The sequence below is a fragment of the Temnothorax curvispinosus genome, unplaced genomic scaffold (assembly GCF_003070985.1).
Source record: "Temnothorax curvispinosus isolate PA1 unplaced genomic scaffold, ASM307098v1 QBEX01006462.1, whole genome shotgun sequence".
In the NCBI taxonomy this organism is placed as follows: domain Eukaryota; kingdom Metazoa; phylum Arthropoda; class Insecta; order Hymenoptera; family Formicidae; genus Temnothorax; species Temnothorax curvispinosus.
Window position 1 is genome coordinate 1,880 of NW_020216242.1, and position 18,750 is coordinate 20,629.

An 18,750-nucleotide genomic window follows, 5' to 3' on the forward strand; every position below is an offset into this window, starting at 1 on the left:
AGAATATCTCGAGAACGGCTGGACCGATTTGCTTCAAATTTATACACAATGTTTTACGATAGTTTTTCTCGTTTCCATCGGGAGATTTTTTTTTATTCAACTAGTTTTTTTTTTATCAGACTATAAAAGGTCACATTCATTTTTCAACCTTTATAGTCTGATAAAAAAAATTAGTATACAATTAGATATTAATCGCATAAATATATGATATGCATATCTGACAAATATATGATATACTACAATATATCTGTGTGATAGGATTTATTGGTAAGTTTTAAATAGTTGTTAAAACTACATATACATATATACGTACATACATACATAATGTATATATCGAATCTTATGGAAAAAGTGGCAATCACTGTTTTTATGCCTTGCAATACCTTGTGCAATAATAAAAAAAAAAATAATTTAGCACTAAATTAGCATGTGATATACATGTTTCATAAAAGCAATTGTTTCCTTCTTAACATTGTAAACTGAAGTAAATAAATGATTCTATTTTATATATCTATATAAAAAAGACATAGTTGCTTTTAAGAAAAAGTATGCAGATGCGTGTTGCAAATTACATATTTTTTCTTAAAGGAAATATGCCTTTTTTTATACCAATTGATTCGTCTCATTATTCTGTGCATAAAAGTGTTAAGGTAACATTACCGAAAACTTCATTTTTTACAAGATAAATATCTTTTATGTCAAAATACTAGAACTTTCAAGCCTTATAATTCCAAAAGTTCTTAATAAAAAAATACTTTATTATAGTGTTTTGAAAAGCTCTCGAGATTAGCTACAAGAATATGCATTGAAAAATAGGGATTTCCATTTAAGAAATTAAAGGTGTCGTTCACGTGAGCTTTAAACGATCATCCAAGGTGAAAACCAATGGCACCATCTTATGTGCCCCTTCGATTCAAACAACTTTTGTATAAAACATTTATTCCGAAAACGTCAACTTTCCGAGATAATCTAGGGTCCCGACCTTTTTGTTACACCCGGTATATATATATATATATATATTATTACTTTATATATATTTATTGTAAAGTATTTTCATATATATAATTGTCAATTACATCAAAAAGACATAAAAAGATACAAATATTGAAAAAATTATAAAATATTTTCTTATTTATGGCAACTCATATGCTAATTTCTGTTTTATCTTTCATACACTTTTAGCTATTACCATCTCGTCGATGATAAAAGATTTGTACATTTCTGATGATAAAACAATGATTATATAAGGTAAAACTCATCCCTTTAAATTCTTTGGAATAGTCGAATATAGCCAAAACAGTCGATAATGTCAGTATTCTTCAATTACCACCGGGCCCCCGGGCAGTCACGAAAATTTACCCAGGGTTGTCGGTCTTTAATAGTATCTCGTCGGTGCCGACAGGAATGCCTGGACATTTTGATATGTATATGACATATATGTATAGGTATATGTATATGTATTATGTCCAGGCATTCCTGCCGGTAGAGTGTATGTATGTACATATGTATGTATGTATGTATGTATGTACATACAATACATTCACACCGGAAATAAGTTGGCGCTGCAAGTTCATATTTTTTAATGAACTATAGCTCAAACGATTGCTCCCTAATTGCTCCCTCAGAATCGACAATTGCTCCCCTTTTAAAATTATTATTTTTTGAGATATTTAATAAAAACGAAAAATTTCTAATTTTTATTGAAAAACATATTTATAATAACTCTATGCAACTTTATACGGCATAGAACGATTGCTCCTTCATTGCTCCTTATTGCTCCATCATAATTTTAATGATTTATTGCATTTTTATTGAAAAAATAACAAATTAATCATTTCACAAGTAACGCCGCCGCCGCCACTATCGGCCGCCTATTGTAACTATGGCTCGGCAGCCATTGGCGGAAATATTTAAACGTAATATAATAGCTTTATTGTTCATAACTATATCTCAAAGAGTTTAGTCAACATTTCCTATTGATTTTTGGTAGAATAAAAGTGGAAGCATATAAAATTGCAGGAAACATAAGCAGAATGCAGAAGCCATATGCGCATGCGCTATGGTATCTGTTACAGCTTTACGGATATAAAGTTGCATAGAGTTATTATAAATATGTTTTTCAATAAAAATTAGAAATTTTTTGTTTTTATTAAATATCTCAAAAAATAATAATTTTAAAAGGGGAGCAATTGTCGATTCTGAGGGAGCAATTAGGGAGCAATTAGGGAGCAATCGTTTGAGCTATAGTTCATTAAAAAATATGAACTTGCAGCGCCAACTTATTTCCGGTTACATACACAGTAGCGATGTAACGTAGCGACGGGCTGAACGCTGAACGGGCTGTCTATTTACCGGTTCAGCATGAAGATAGCTATTCATCCGTTGACAGCTGATCCCACGGCAGCTTGGCGTGAGTTGTCCCAGCATCAGAAAGTCGTTAAAATAAATGCTAAATTGCCGACGAACGAGGCACCGAGCGACAAAGTACGTCCGACGATTTTTAACGTCCCGATCTCTCAGCACGGAGCGATGTATTTGTGTTAACCTGAAAACGTCACCTTCACTTTAAGGTTATTCTACATAGAAGTCGTAATCGTGAGTTGTAAGAAATTGACCAATCACATTCGAAGTTGAGGAGAATATTCAATCTGTGATTGGTCAATCTCTTACAACTCACGACTACGAGTTCTATGTAGAATAACCATTAGACATTTAACGCCGTTAATTATACGTTTTAAGAAGAATTTAAGTTTTCCATTTCTCACGATCATCAATGCGAGCGTATTAATCTGAAACATATACAGGCTTAACAATGATTTTTTATTTTCAGTTGCGTGTGGTATGTATGAGCGACACGCACTCGCTCACGCCGTTTATAAAATTTGACGTGCCCGCGGGAGACGTCTTCATCCACGCCGGGGATTTCACGAAATGTGGCAGCCTGCAAGAGGTCGTAGAATTCAATAATTGGATAGGTAAATTATCGTGTGTACTAATTCGTGCTGTGCATCGACGAGAAATGCCGGAATGTTAAGAGAAGTTACGTATTTTGCGGTAATTCTAGGTAACTTGCCACACAAGCATAAGATAGTTATAGCTGGAAACCATGAACTTAGCTTTGATCCCACGTTCACGCATCCCTTTTCTGTGCATACCAGCGGGGATCACCAGAAGCATACAGGAACCAGTATACTCGACGATATACCTACCTTGGGTATGTCCAAGGATATTCTTGTGGAAGCTATTAAAACTACTAATGTTAAAGATTATTTGACAAATTGTACATACCTTGAAGATTCCGAGATTATAGTGCATGGAATTAAGATATACGGTACTCCATGGTAAATATCGTTATATCAGTTATACTAAATTAGTTTATGAATAAAAATAGAACATACAGCCACTGTATATTCAAAATTATTAGGTACCCTTTTTCTTCTGAATATCTTGACAGTGAATGAACGTAAGCTCTTTATTGTTTTCATTCTATTAGCCTTGTGAATGGTTCAAACAATTAAGGCACAAAGTCCATTATCTTAGGGAAACAGCAATATTATTTAGAAAACTGTTCATTCCGCATGTCGACTTTGATTAATACGGGCGTGATTATTTCAATTTCACAAGCAATTGCTAGACTTTATCTGTTTACTGCCTACAAAAAAGTATAGCAATTGCTTATTAAATGGAAATAATCGCACATAATAAATACGTAAACAGAAAACATTCGTTCCAAGATATTCAGAAGAAATAAGGGTGCCTAATAACTTTGTCAATGGCTGTATAACGTATATTAATCAAGGGTTTATAGGAATTAGAATTGAGAATGTTTATATTTATAAGAGTAAGAGTTTTTTTTCATATTTTATGTTCCAATATTCTGAAATTAAGTAAACAAGCAATATGTATAGAAAATCTATATTGATCTGTTGTTTAAGATAAATATTATGATTGTATCAAAGATTGATGTTTACCTTTTTTGAATACTATGCGAAATATTTGTAGAAAATAATTTCAGGTATTAGATTTTTATTTCTGAGGGACATTTCATTGAAACTTTAGGCAGCCCGAGTTTTGTAAGTGGGCATTTAACGTGCCGCGTGGAGAAGCATGCCTTTCAAAATGGGAAATGATTCCGTCTGACACAGATATCCTCGTAACGCATACCCCTCCTGTAGGTCACGGAGACCTATGCTGCACTGGAGTACGAGCCGGATGCGTTGAATTATTGTCGACGGTGCAGAATCGCGTAAAGCCCAAATATCATGTATTTGGTCACATACACGAAGGTATGATGAATATTATTATACAGGGTATTGAAAAAAGGTGGTGTCAAATTTTAGGAGTATGTACTATTCGTGAAAACAAACCGAAAAATTTTAGTAAGCATTATTCAAAAAACCATTTATATCCGAGTTATAAAGCATTTTTTATAGCAGATATGCCCTTCGTTCATTTCAACGCACAATTCAGCACACCATCATGTTCTTCAAATGTCTCTATAAATAAAAGTGTAACGGATTTAAATCTGGTGAATGAGGTGGCCATGCAACTGGACCGCCACGTGCTATTTAATTTTCTTGAAAACAATTGTTTAAATGTTGTCTAACAATCATGAGGAAATGCATAAGGGCACCATCGTGAACTATATTGTCTACACAGAAGAGGAATATCTTGCAAAAGTTCCACGATGTTCATTATTCGTCAACTTTAGAAGCGTGAAAGACGAGTATATGAGCGGTTGCGTGTAAATACGTTATACAATGCATACACGTGAAATAAGCAGAGAATACATTGAATGCTTTATAACTCGGAAATAAATGGTTTTTGGAATAATGCTTATTAAGATTTTTCGGTTTGTTCTCACAAGTACGACATACTCCTAGGTGTTACCTTTTTTAACATGCTGTATATTTGTAGTTACATTATGGGAACATCTTATCCATTTTACTTATAATTTTGGGCGAAACTTCCGAAAACGTCTATGCTCAGATTTAGATGAAACTTTGTGAATAAGTTCCTTTTAGATAGAAAACACATATACTAAAAGGATTTTTTGCGACTCCAAAGTTTAGCAACTTTTTTAACATTTTTAACTTACTGCCTCTGCACATACATTTTCCACGCGAAACAAACCAAAACAGCTCTCAAGTAATGTAAACAACCATAAAATCATACACAAAATACAATTAATATATTAGTTTATATACAAAACAAATAAAAAAATTAGCCGGGCCGGGCCGGGCCAAGTGTATGCGTGAACTATTTCGGGACTACCGCACCTCCCCCGAAAGCACGGGGGGGGGTGTGCGTGAACCTCGGTTCGCGTGGAAAGTGTATGCGTGAACTATTTCGGGACTACCGCACCTCTCCCGAAAGCACGGGGGGGGGGGTGTGCGTGAACCTCGGTTCGCGTGGACAGTGTATGCGTGGAGGCGGTAGGTTCCGCCCCCCTGCGAAGGGCTCCACTTTTTTTCGGTAAAGCAGAGTATACAGCAGAGTATATAAACTAATATATTTGTACTTTGTGTATGATTTTATAGTTGTTTACATTACTTGAGAGCTGTTTTGGTTTGTTTCGCGTGGAAAATGTATGTGCGGAGACAGTAAGTTAAAAATGTTAAAAAAGTTGCTAAACTTTGGAGTCGCAAAAAATCCTTTTGGTATATGTGTTTTCTATCTAAAAGGAACCTATTCACAAAGTTTCACCTAAATCTGAGCATGGACGTTTTTGGAAGTACAGCCTAATTTTGTTTTACAGGATATGGCATATCTTCAGATGGCAAGATAATATACATTAATGCATCAACATGTGATCTGAATTATCTGCCAAGTAATCCACCAATAGTATTTGATATAACATTACCTTCCGGTATTCAAAAATCATAAATCTTCAAATGAGATTAGCATCAATGTATATTTCATTGTGTAATGCTACATTAGGAATACTTCAGATTTTTCTTACGAGCTTAAGAAAACTCATTATGTGATTAACGTAAAATTAGTTATTTCTTGCCTTAATTTATAAATCATGATGTATAAGCAGTATGTATGTATAAGCAGTATAAGTGTTAATTCGCCTTTCTTTTTCACACGATTTTTGTAATATCTTAACAATATTAAGTAAGATAAATCCAATTTGTAATCTCTTTCTTAAATAAAAGTAAATTATATTATATATAATTTTTCTTGATGAATACAAACTTTTCATCATCCTGATCATCCACTTCAACAAAAGATTACTTAATATTTCAGTATTCTTTGTTAAGGATTAAAATTAAAAATGAATTTATTGAAAATATGGAATTTTTGGGGATATACTTAATACGTGCTTTAGATAATAATCACCAATAAAAAAATCACTACTTTTTATACATTTATTGTAATATTCAATCGAGTAACAAATGGCACTTTTTTTTATTAGCAAGACAAATTTACGATCGTCATCGTAGTCATAACAAGCTAAATTCGTACGTAGATCGGAGGCTATTTTATTGAATAAAATCATTTATTTTTATCGAGTGTAAATTATTTCGATTTTAATATAATTTTAATATAATCATAAATTATTATGCTTGCATTAAAAACGTGATCAGTGCCATTTTTCTATCATAATCGTAATGCGTTAGACACATTTCAACTACGAAAATTTATTTAAGCAATTTTTCTTAATTGATGTATGCAAAATTTTTATATATACCTATATAGATATTGCAGATCTAAAATTGATTCATCTGATATATGCACTGATAAATTATGCATGACCGTTACATGCATTGAGTTTTAATCATAGTTTACAAATATTTCAATCCATAAATTACTATTCTCGTCATTATAACAAATTGATCCTTCTATCATTTTAAATTGAGACTGATAAAAAGGATGCCATGTCATAAGTTGGAGTTGAAGCTGGAACCATCTTCGATTACAACAAAATTCCAAAGCATCATATGTCTCTTCAACTTTGGAGAAATTTGGAGAAATTCGTAGAACTATTAAGTTTAAAAAAACATCTTACGTATCTAAATCTCTAATCTTCATCATTTTGTGTTCCGTTACCAATCTTGTAATTGCTATTGGAAATTCACAAAAAAATAGAACAAATGTAAATTTTAATTTAGAATTAGGACACACAAAATATGCACCTAACTAGCAGGTAGACGAAGTAGTTTTTAACTAACAGTAACAACAAACAAATGTAAAAAGAATATGTTCTTCTTACACAGGTTTGAAGTAGATTACGGAAGATTTTCGTCTAATACGGTACATTCGAAAACAGGTACGATACAGATTCGCCATTATGTGTCCGCCTCACTGCTTCGGCAAACATCATTGAGACATCGATACACTGAAAGATAAAAGGTAATCAGTTGTGTCATGATTAAATCCATATAACACTACTATCACCGTTATCGCGATAAGAATTTCGTGTCGAAATTTCCCTAACGAAAGAAACAGTTACCTGAATCTTTGGACAATCTTTCATGTGACCATCTTGAGGAATAGTGTTGGTCACTACTACAGCCTCGAAGCAAGCATTGTTAATTCTACTAATGGCTGGCCCACTAAAGATACCGTGTGTAAGTATCGCGTAAACCTTCGTGGCACCAGCTTCCAATAGTTTTTCCGCTGCGTGACAAATGGTACCGCAAGTGTCAGCCATGTCATCCACAAGGATAGCAACTCTGTCTTTGACGTCTCCGACCAATACCATACTCGCGACTTCGTTCGCCTTTTTCCTTTCTTTATGTATGAGCGCAAACTCAACATTTAATCGGTCTGCGATGGATGTGACTCTGTAAAGTAAAAGACGATCGATGTATCTCTTCGATTAAAGTTATTTTCTTTTTCTGATTATTCACCTTTTGGCACCACCTGCATCAGGAGAGACAATGATACTGTTTCGCCATTCAACGATATTCTCTTTAATCCACTTGAGGACAGCTGGTTCAGCGAATAAGTTGTCTACTGGGATGTCGAAGAATCCTTGTATCTGACTAGCATGCAAGTCCATTGTGATAATGTGATCAGCACCCGCCACAGAAAGCATATTCGCAACTAGTTTTGCAGAGATTGGCGCACGACTCTGTAAAAATACATTTCGATCCATCAGTTTCAAGAATTTGTACGAGTCCTTCAAGTCCATTTGCAACTGGAAATAGCCTGCAATTTAAAGAAATTGCTATTAAAGTCCCTTAAAAGCATGAAAAAATATTCGAGAAATCAAAAATATTATAAATTAGTTTATTTTACTACCTTTTTTAAGCTAAATAAAAATTTAAAAAAATATGTTTTCTTTGCTGTGTCGGCTTTTTGGAACATACAATATGATTTATTAAACATTGGAAATACATTGCCAAAAAAAAGATTTTTCAGAGGGGACAAAATATGAATATAATGGCTATACTAAAATATTACTCTTCGAAAGATATAGGTATATTCGTAAAATATATTTTGACAGGGAAACGTTGCAAATGCACCCCAGTTAGACTCTCAACAACTATCGTAAATGAAGCAAAATATCTAAAATTATGAACGCAAAACGGAACACAATGCATCTCGGTCCTTTGCCCTTATGTAGCAAAGGATAGTAGGAGATGAACAAGAGGGCAAACATTGCTAACAGATGCCAAATATACGGAGATAAGTATATATCACAAATGTAAAGATTTATTCCAAGAAACAAATATGTCAATATCGCGAGTGCATTTTTAACATTGTATGTGCAAAATTACATAAAAAAGATTTGTAGTAGAGAAATGCATTGTGCAAATGAATGGAATATTTTTTAGTAAACCACAATACCTTATGATGAGTATAAGGTTTATAAAAATTAATCACTGTTTCAAAGTATTACCCGCAATTATAGTATCAACAAGACAAGTTATCACCAAGATAACACATTGACATTCCTATGCTATTTAAGCATTAATAGAATAGGCGATATTTGATTAGTGCATTTGGACAATAACACTGATTTAAGCTTCAATAATTAGTACCCAGTGAAACATACATATGCGTACCCCACTATACTAATTGCCAACAATGTACTGCTATTATATTAATATTTTGCCCTCTCATTCGGATATCAATATGCTTTGACCAAATGTCCCATTCATTCATTCATTCATTCATAGGAATACCACGGTGTTGTATAGCAACGATATTATAAGTTTGGTTAGTCCTACAAAGAAAATTTTCGTCTGAATCCAAAAGTAATATTATAAATCGAATGGTTCATCGAGTTATCATTACAAACGCTGCACTCGACAATCTCGTTGCTATTATACTCACTGTAGACAGGTCGGGCAGAATATCCTGAAAATACCCAACTATTCAGAAACTTAAAGGAATATAATTATAACTTTTTTTCCTAGCAAACATTATAGTCAATAATGATTTTTCCGATCTCTTTTCGTTTTTTAATGAGAAGTGATATGGAATTGTTTAATTTTTAATGTTATATATTATTTTCATGCAGTACCCAATTAATATTAAAAGGCGCTCATTTTTGTATGTAAATAATATAAAAAATTGTAAGAATATCAATATCTACCTTAAACTTTTATTTAAAATAAAAACATGTATAAAATAAACAAAATAAGAAAAACATATAATAGTAACATATTTAATAAATTTAAATAATTAATAAAATAAAGTTAACATCAGAAATTGATTAATTATGTAGTTATTATTATCGTGGCAACAAAAATGTGCAGAAGACCTCTCTTGGAGAAATCTAGCACGAGTTTTGCAACCCCGTTTGGGTTATCCAACTTTTGATAACCTTACGTCATTATAAATAACATGCTTGAAATGTATGCATTTGTAATGCTTAAAATTTTAAAATATTTGCTACTTATTTTATTACAAACATCTCAATTACGTCAAGTGATAAAATGTTATATTAAAAATTACAACTCTATGCGTAATTTAATATTAAAATTATCTATATTCTCGTCCATATTTCAAGATAATACGCATAAATTGATACTAAAAGCAATGAATGTTTAAAGTAAAATTTGGGATATGATGTAAATCTGATTAAATAATGAAATTTGTAGAAGGATAACTAACTCATGCTTGATTTTCTTACAAGATTCAGATGGTTATATAAATGATATAATTCACTTATAATCATGATATAATTTCTACAAGTAAAATATAAAATGTTATTATATATACATATAGTTTAATTTTGCATATTTTAATTATATTAGCCTTGTATAATTAATACTATTTCCCCTGTATACATACTTGAACTATGTGCTAGTTTCACTATTTGCTTCACACAGTATAATATTTAAAAAAGTAATATTTCTTTGTATTATTTTGTATGTTTGTGGTTAAATTTTAAAGTCATATATCATTTATATAAAAAGTATGTATTCTAAGATCCCGATAGATATCCTCTAAAGAATGTAAAAAAAGAATCAATAATCAATATTGCAATTATTAGCGAATGACGCAGGTTCTGATCATAATCTGTGTATTATCCGGTGCAGCCCAATAACATAAAGCCGACAGAGTACAAGCATATTTCATATGACGATGAGATCGAGTTTGCGTTCCAGAAATGATATTACTCCATTGGTCTGTTGCAAAGCTATGAAAAAATTAAAAATAGAACATATAGGACCGCCACAAGTTACCCTGAATTTCCACTCGTTCGACTTCATGACAATCTGATTTTTAGAGTCTCCACCATCACCGCCCTGTGAAGATATAGTATGTTAAAGAAATATAGAGCTTCTTCAAGGTAATATTTTTTCCGTTATCACGCTTGGTTCAACTCTATCAAAAACTTCAAGAAAATAGTAAGGAACAGACATACTACACAATTTTCATTTATATATATGTACATCATTATAACATAATTGCACAATCATTATAACATAAATACAGCAGTTGCGTCTATATTAGATATATTAATTGATTAAGAAGTGGTGATCAAATATTCTTAAGCAAATAACACTTAGTTTGCAATTTAATAAAAATCTGCTATTAATGTGGAAAAATTTAATCACTAAAATAAGATTTTTTAAAATGTGCTTCCTGATCAAGTTAATAAATTGCAACAATTGAACATATTTCATCAGATCAAGTCATCTTAAGTCTTAAGTTATCGTATAAAATAGACGGGAAATTTTAATTGCATATATTAACTACCTGTCCACGAGACATACCTAAATCCTGTTGAGAAAATGGTCACGAGTACATATCTTATATTTTTTTAAAAGCCATGCCGCTGATTAATTAAAGTATTCCTAAGAGGAAAGATCAATATTCACAAGTATCTAATTCAGAAATAAATGGATTGTAATTATGTTAATCCTCAAACATTAGTAGTAATTAAAGAAAAAGAGAAATCATTGTAGCTACAATACACATAGAGTTTTATGCTGATGTACATATATAGAGATTACAGATCTCTATACGTTGCAATGATTATATAAGTAGTTTAAATACAAGTCTCAATTATTAGTGTTTTAAGCATTTTAAGCTGTATATCACGAACAAGATTTTAAAGTAAAAAACATAACTGTGCTGTAAACATATGTACACATATTGTGTTTAACGTTAATAAGATGCAAATCGTAATTATTATTTTACGAAAAGTTTGTGATAGAAATACGTGCATTCTTTAAAGTATTTACGACAAAGTCAATTTTTCTATATATAGATCTATTATAAATGCATGTATTACACTATGTTTTTCTTATACCAATATATTATCTCATATAATACGTTATAAAATTGCAGATAGCTTATTGCATATCGCTGATGCAATGTCGACAAAAGATGTGTAAGCATTAATACTTTACAGGAACAAATAACAGTCTAATCAAAATATCACAAACAATATTTCGGAATATGACGGAATAATCTATTAGAATATATATACTTATACCTAATATGGGACATAAAATTGAAATATAATTGGCTTATATAAAGAACAGGTACATTAGCATTATTTATACGTATCTCGCTACTACTTCTAAGATACAAATGTATAGGAGCAAGTAATGGTTACTCTATCCGTTTTACCTACCTTGTCTTTCTTATCTTGCCTGGCATAAGGGAAACAAGGAATAACCGCTGTTACTCGTGATGCAGAAGCAATTTTGCAAGCGTTGATCATGATCAGAAGCTCCATAAGATTGTCATTCACCTCGCCGCTTCCACTTTGCACAATGTACACATCTTCCCCACGGACAGATTCTCCGATCTCCACGCTAAACAGTATTAAATCTTGCGTTATTTCCTGCAATCTTACAAGAATAGTAGAGTATGAGCGAGGATCTCGATTGGATAATTTGCGTTTGCTTCGCGAGACGTCGCAGCGCGAGTCGACGCTCACGGCGAGCGACCGTCCAGTTAGAAGAAGTGATTAGGGATCGGGTAATGACATTAGACTCCGAGAGAATGGAGTTAACGCGGAACGTTAACCCGCGCGTCGCGGAGGGACGAAACGCACGCGAACGTGACGAATGTCGGAGAAGAGAAAGCGTGGAACACGACGGCACGTGCGGAAATCCGCGATCCACGCGCGACGACACGTGGTCGCGGCCGGCGCACGATTAGCTCCGGCTCGCCAACTGACAAGAGGAGAAACGTGGTCACGCGCGCGGCAAGCGTGGTCCGTCGATCGGCGAGAGCGACCATTACCATGTCTCGAGGTTGCTGAATTTCTTGGTGACAACTTTGCCGATGTCGATGCCGAGGCGGTCGACGATCCGCTGGGCGAGATCCGGATGCGAGGTACCGCTGAAGACCTTGATGTTCGGCATTCTGCTCTGCAGGACTCGCACGCGTGAGTTCTCCAAGTTTGCGCGTAACAAACTCTTAGCACGCACTGGCTGCGACACGGGCATCACTACAACAGAAAACCACCGGGGCGGTCGGCCAATCGGGGATCGCGCGCGTACCGGACGTGACGTCGGGCTGGATCATGCTCCGCCTACGCGCACGCGCGGGGAGAGGGGGGTATCTCGTGTTGTTAGCGCGCAAAACGGAGCGGGGTACTCTTATCGTCGTGGTGCCTGGCCCCCTTTCGCCACTCTCGCGGAAAATAACGATCTCCGATAAGCGCGCTCGGTCGCCTCAATCAGCCTAATACTGGTTACGTAAATAACCGCCACCGCGTCTCACGCGAAGGAACGTATATCCGTCGTTGATAATCGATACAGCGTCTCTCTCTCTCTCTCTCTCTCTCTCTCTCTCTTTTTTCCCCTCTTACCAATTTTCACCCATCAAAATTTTTATTCGCTTTTACTCACGCCTGGCTCAAAAAGCCGCTTTTCTGCTCTCTACACCGCCGATCTCGCGACAAAGTGTCCGCGCTCGTGCTTCCACCCTTCGCGTCGATAACAACGTACTCTTATCGCGCTGATGCCGCGAGGCCCGCGAGCGTATACGCGGCCGTAATCTCCGGATATCTCGATCGTAGCCCACGCTGCCCAATGCCCACGTGCGTCGTGCACGCGTGCCGCCCTTAACTTAACATCCCACCGCGATCGGGGCGCAAAATCGTGGCGTGGATGGCGAGCGACGAGCGGCGAGGCGCGACGTGAACCTAGACGAAATTCAAAAGGAGCGGGCGCGAGCAGCGGGTGATAGTCAATTTTTGCCCATCGATGTGGCCCGGCGGCCACGGCGGCGCTGAGCAGCGTGAGTCGTGCGGACGAGTCGCGTGTGGTCGCGTGTCGTCACGCGTGTGTGTATCGTACGTGCGCGACGGCGTGAGTTTCTCGACACGGCCACCGTGGTTAGGGGACGAGGACGAAGGCCGTGGGCCGTGCGCGCGCGAGAGAAACGAGACGGGCAAGATTTGGGTGCAGGTGTACGGGCCACGGGGATTACGCGCGGAGGACGCTCTACGCGGCCTACGCGCGACGCGACGCAGCGCAGCGCGACGCCGCTGAACGTGCGTGGAGCGCGTCGCAGAGCACGGGCGAGCTCGTTCCTCCGAGCGACAATGACAACGTGCTAACGGTCTAGGCTGATTCGAGAGCCATGGCGAACATCGCGGCACAGCGAATCAAACGGGAATTCAAAGAGGTTATAAAGAGCGAGGAGGTGAGTGAGCGAGCGAGCGAGCGAGCGAGCGAGCAGCGTCAAGTCGGTGGGACGGGGGCCGCGTGTCCTCGCGATAAGCCACGGCGGGTAAAGGCCGCGTATCCCGATTACGCAATCCCCTCGCGGCCGGGACGATCGGGAGCTCGCACGCGGTAGGAGAGCCTGTTGCGCGTCGCCCGGTCGGCTGTCATTCGTCCGCGTCTTTCTCGTCTGTCCCGAAAACGTCCGATCTTTCCCAGACAGCATGTCTAAAAAAATGCCATAAAGATGTCTTTTAAACACGTATGGCTTAAAGGTGTCTTTACGACGTCTTTTTAGACATGCGTGCTGTCTGTGGACTATGACGGACGATGACGCGTGTGAAATGTTGCCGATGGGCGATGCGACAGTCAACATCTCCCTGCCCCAACGTCAACGTCTCGACGATATCTAATTAGACTCGCGTGAATCTAGGTAGCTCGGTAGCTCGGCCGTACTCACCACGATGCGCGTTTGCAGGTCCGGGATCTCGGCCGCACTGGGATCTCTGGGTGGTTCTGCACTTTTTCAGATTGCTCATCTCTGCCCTCGCATTTGAACGCGTTTCTGCGTCTCCCTGATAACGCCTCCACGTGCTTTCTAGGCGGCTTAATTACGCCGTGGCGTCGCGAACTAAAGCCGTACCATGACAGTTTTGCGAATTGTTATCCGCCGCAAGAACGCGTCTCGAGATCCTCTCTTATCGCGCCTCGGATGTCATAGGTTATGATTACATGTTTATTTTGATAATTTGTATCGCGAGACTGACGTAGTACCACACACGAATTTTACGAGGGGACATGATTTGGCAATGTATGTTTTCGTCGGCTCTATATCCTTTTATCTATCGTGAACATGAACCTGAATGTTTTTTTTCCTTCTTTTTACTAGGAGACAGAGATGGTATTGAAAAACAAGTGTCGCGTATATATCAAAACTGACCGAAATATTATTGCTACTATGATATGATTTGAAGCTTTCTCAATGTTCAATTGTTTTTAGATTCTTTGAAACATTTCGTCTTTGCTTTTTCTAATTTTTCGTGTCGATACGTCATTTGCTCTTAAATTGTAACTTAGGAGTTACAATTTTTGCAACTTAATTGCTGTATTCTGTAATGTATCTTTGTATACATTCATATGCCTACATATAAATGAACAAAAGACAGTTTTTATAGAATATCTTTTTTTTACCATAAATTGATTTACAATAAATTAATTCTTAATTTACGATAAATTAATATGTATTAGCTTTGTTAAATATATTTATTTGTTAATTTGAATATTATTTAAGAATCTTTATATATAAATTACAAATTTTATGCTCTTGTGATGTAACGTACTTTACAAGTTATTTGCATTTATGCTTATTCATGTACATAAGTGTAGTTGTTTTGTGAGAGGTTGTTGATATTTTATCTAAATTGTTATGTGTTGCCATACGTTGCAAAATTGCAATAAACATTTTATAGCAATTATCTAACATATTATGTTAGATAGTTGCTTTAACATATTATTTGCTCTAACATATTATTAACATATAACTATCTGATTGTCTAAAATTATTTATTTGATTTTTGTAATAGATAGCAAAATGTGCGATTAAAGTTGAGTTAGTCAACGATAGTCTTACCGAATTAAAGGGAGAGATTGCTGGCCCACCGGACACCCCATACGAAGGTGGTAATTTTGTGCTCGAGATCAAAGTTCCCGAGACGTATCCATTCAATCCTCCCAAAGTAAGTTGAAAATTTTAAAAAGTATGAGTATAATACTTATATAGCAAGCATTTCCGTAGCTTCTAATAACGTTTATTATTTTTTATTGTAATATATGGTACAAGAAGATCGATTATAACACATGAATATTGTAAATCTATCATTTAGAATCTTTATAAATTAGTAACAAATATATCATCAATATTAATTATATTGTCATCGATGAATTTTTATTCATACTTTGTTTTATTATAATAGATAAAATATATTTATGTTTTTATGAATAAACTGTCAAAAGGTTTTGCATTGTATAAAATTTTGCAGGTACGTTTTATAACAAAAATATGGCATCCCAATATATCTTCCGTCACTGGTGCCATATGTTTGGATATCTTGAAAGATCAATGGCATGTATTTTCATTGTAAATTTATTCATTAGATTATTAATAGTTGTCAAAAACTCTTGTTCAAAAACTTTAGTCTGTTTTACAATGTCTTTTATCGAGTAAAAATATATTTTTATTTTTATGTTTATATATTTGCTACGTATTTCTTAATTTAATGTTACAACTTTGTTGTATTAGTAATGTGGCTTGTACATTTGCAAAATAATCTCATCTTTATTTTCATATTTAAGGGCTGCCGCAATGACTCTGCGCACAGTATTGCTATCGTTACAAGCATTGTTATCTGCAGCAGAACCTGATGATCCTCAGGATGCAGTAGTCGCTAAACAATATAAAGAACATCCTGAATTGTTTCGTCAAACTGCCACACATTGGACATTTGTATATGCAGGTGGTACGTATTCGCGCACTTAATCACGTTTATGTACATACATACATTTTGTGTTAAAGTATATGACTTATATCGAATCTTTAGGGCCAGCAAAAATGCCCGATTTAGATGACAAGATAAGAAGATTAACAGATATGGGAATTGAAGAACATAACGCAAGAGTTGCTTTATCTTCGTATAATTGGGACTTGGAACGCGCCACCGAGCACTGCCTCTTCAGTTAGTGATAACTACATAGTTAATTTGTCACATCCAAACATTTGTCACATCCACTCATTTTGTGCTAAAAATTTCCTTGTAATAATACCATGTTCGGATATATATCATTAATAGTTTTACAATTGAAATTCCGCATCTATAATGACAATATCTGGATGTAAAAAGACATCACAAGACAGAAAAGCTATTCAATATCTACCAATAGTCATTTATTTAATTTGTAACATAAGCGTGAGAGAGAAATAATTATTAAAGAAATGGCTAGTATGAATCAATTAGCTAAATTTTAAGCATTCTGTGAGGAATATACTGTTCTGCATTACATTCTATTCAAATTCCATTGTTGCTTAAGAAATAACGTAATGTTACAACAAAATGCGTATCCTTTAGCTTTGTATACCATTGTCAAATTTTTATTATTTTATCAGCCATTAATGTTTTCCATTGCATTATAGATTTTGAATTTGTATTAAAGAGGGATTTGTATTGAATTTTCAGTAAAGTCTAATCTAAGTAATCTATGTATTCATGATACTATCTTTCAAGCGTAATTAAATCGTGCAATTTCTATAATTTATCTATGATCTATCTTTTATATCAGTGATACACAAATTTTCTTGATGAGCTGTGCATAATTATATGCCATACTTACATTTTAATGAAAGGTACATGTTACAATAAAAATAACGTATTTCTTTCGTTCTTTAATACAAGACATATAGGTTCATGAACTGTAATAGGTAATTACAGTTCATCATTTTTCATTATTAAATAAATTGTTACTATTGCACTTTTACATAATTGAATTTGTTCCTAATAAAAAACGATATTAGGCTTAAGATTTTCAAGAAGCATGAGAAAATTTTGAATGTCCCTTTTTTTTATCTTTTTATCTTTTTATATTTAAATCTGTCGTTTTTTTTAATTTAAGAAACTTAATTTTTTTGGACCAATTTTGAAGTCAGAATCAGAACCACTAACAATAAGTGTAATTTGGTCATCACTGATCTATGATGAATAAAGTAATATTGAAGCAATATATGCATATGTGCAAAAACTGCTTTTATTTGAGATAGAGAAAAAGCATAATTTAAGCAAGTCCGCTTGAATATTATTGAAGTAAGATATGACCTGTAAAAAGATTCATAAACTTCGATGTTAATATTTTACACTAGTGTATTTTTAGTGTTGGCTTACCTGCGGTAGTAAAACTATATCACATCACAGATATGTATCTTTAGAAGTATACATTTTATCTTTTTGTTTTTGTATCTATATCATGCCGTGTACATTCCAGACTCAGGTGTAAATGGCATTTATTTAGCGGCCTCAGTTAAATTCTACATTACTTAAAAATATATAATTGGAGTAGGAAAAAACAATCAAAGCACATTAAGTTCAACTTTAGTTTGGTGATAATCTTGTAAAATCATGAGATGGCACAGCTAGAAAGAATAAGGACAGAAATTTAATTAGCTCATTATTTGTATAATAATGTATATGATGCAGAAATGCACATAGCTTTTTGTACAATCAAATGTTGAATCATGTGCGTTTTACAGTGAAAGGATAAAAGTCTAATCATAGTTTTACCAGTTTGTAGCATTAGTTTTTCCATAGATCATATTTAAAAAAGTGATAACTATTGGTTGATTGTAAAAATTGTTTTGCTTTATTTTTTCGGTAATTATACAGAAAGAGACCTCATGTATGACCTGGACATTGATATATGGTGTCAAGGTCACTTTTCTGAGTGACCTTCAGAAGGTTTTAGCTGGCGGTCATTGTTCATTAAGAAGTTATTAACAAATGCAACTAAAATATATAACAGATTATGTCAGTGCTAAGGGAAGTAATTTATTGATATATGTGCACATATAAGCAGGGGGTGGGTAGAGGTGGACATCGGTTCGTGTGGAAAA

General features: G+C 35.0%; 3 protein-coding genes across 9 annotated transcripts; 2 read left to right on the forward strand and 1 right to left on the reverse strand.

The window, feature by feature from the left end:
• The first annotated feature begins 1,116 nt into the window (after nucleotides 1-1,116).
• Nucleotides 1,117-6,253, forward strand: LOC112455893 (metallophosphoesterase domain-containing protein 1). Of its 4 annotated transcripts, XM_025018106.1 has the most exons (5): nucleotides 1,121-2,484; nucleotides 2,831-2,975; nucleotides 3,065-3,341; nucleotides 4,060-4,286; nucleotides 5,759-6,253. In XM_025018106.1, exons 1-5 carry the CDS (start codon nucleotides 2,362-2,364, stop codon nucleotides 5,884-5,886), a joined length of 900 nt encoding a protein of 299 aa, XP_024873874.1. In that variant the 5' UTR covers nucleotides 1,121-2,361; the 3' UTR covers nucleotides 5,887-6,253. The 4 variants fall into 4 exon arrangements, with proteins under 4 accessions (XP_024873871.1, XP_024873872.1, XP_024873874.1 ...); XM_025018103.1 differs by lacking the exon at nucleotides 5,759-6,253 and having other exon boundaries at nucleotides 1,117-2,484; nucleotides 4,060-5,012; XM_025018104.1 differs by lacking the exon at nucleotides 5,759-6,253 and having other exon boundaries at nucleotides 1,117-2,410; nucleotides 4,060-5,012.
• Nucleotides 6,254-6,360: 107 nt separating this feature from the next.
• Nucleotides 6,361-14,846, reverse strand: LOC112455892 (ribose-phosphate pyrophosphokinase 1). 4 transcript variants are annotated; one of them, XM_025018100.1, is made up of 7 exons: nucleotides 14,557-14,846; nucleotides 12,667-12,874; nucleotides 12,050-12,233; nucleotides 9,292-9,315; nucleotides 7,860-8,083; nucleotides 7,460-7,793; nucleotides 6,361-7,345 (listed from the first exon to the last, which is right to left on the reverse strand). In XM_025018100.1, the coding sequence occupies exons 1-7, from the start codon at nucleotides 14,633-14,635 to the stop codon at nucleotides 7,253-7,255; spliced, it is 1,146 nt and encodes a 381-aa protein (XP_024873868.1). In that variant the 5' UTR covers nucleotides 14,636-14,846; the 3' UTR covers nucleotides 6,361-7,252. The 4 variants fall into 4 exon arrangements, with proteins under 4 accessions (XP_024873868.1, XP_024873867.1, XP_024873870.1 ...); XM_025018099.1 differs by lacking the exon at nucleotides 9,292-9,315 and adding an exon at nucleotides 10,650-10,712 and having other exon boundaries at nucleotides 14,557-14,841; XM_025018102.1 differs by lacking the exons at nucleotides 9,292-9,315; nucleotides 14,557-14,846 and adding exons at nucleotides 10,650-10,712; nucleotides 13,278-13,378.
• On the forward strand, nucleotides 13,921-17,867 carry LOC112455895 (ubiquitin-conjugating enzyme E2-22 kDa). Its single transcript, XM_025018107.1, has 5 exons — nucleotides 13,921-14,076; nucleotides 15,680-15,832; nucleotides 16,136-16,218; nucleotides 16,449-16,612; nucleotides 16,694-17,867. The coding sequence occupies exons 1-5, from the start codon at nucleotides 14,014-14,016 to the stop codon at nucleotides 16,831-16,833; spliced, it is 603 nt and encodes a 200-aa protein (XP_024873875.1). The 5' UTR covers nucleotides 13,921-14,013; the 3' UTR covers nucleotides 16,834-17,867.
• Nucleotides 17,868-18,750: the final 883 nt, after the last annotated feature.

Coding starts and splice junctions, on each gene's coding strand:
- LOC112455895 (XM_025018107.1), top strand. CDS start 14,014: ATGGCGAACATCGCGGCACAGCGAATCAAACGGGAATTCAAAGAGGTT. Junction 15,833..16,135: donor ATCCATTCAATCCTCCCAAA/GTAAGTTGAAAA, acceptor AAAATTTTGCAG/GTACGTTTTATAACAAAAAT. Junction 16,613..16,693: donor GACATTTGTATATGCAGGTG/GTACGTATTCGC, acceptor TCGAATCTTTAG/GGCCAGCAAAAATGCCCGAT.
- LOC112455892 (XM_025018099.1), bottom strand. CDS start 14,635: ATGAGCAATCTGAAAAAGTGCAGAACCACCCAGAGATCCCAGTGCGGC. Junction 8,084..10,649: donor CGAACGAGTGGAAATTCAGG/GTAACTTGTGGC, acceptor GTATTTTTACAG/AGTCGTGCGCCAATCTCTGC. Junction 7,346..7,459: donor AAGATTGTCCAAAGATTCAG/GTAACTGTTTCT, acceptor TTTATCTTTCAG/TGTATCGATGTCTCAATGAT.
- LOC112455893 (XM_025018103.1), top strand. CDS start 2,362: ATGAAGATAGCTATTCATCCGTTGACAGCTGATCCCACGGCAGCTTGG. Junction 2,485..2,830: donor ACGAGGCACCGAGCGACAAA/GTACGTCCGACG, acceptor TTTTATTTTCAG/TTGCGTGTGGTATGTATGAG. Junction 3,342..4,059: donor AAGATATACGGTACTCCATG/GTAAATATCGTT, acceptor TTGAAACTTTAG/GCAGCCCGAGTTTTGTAAGT.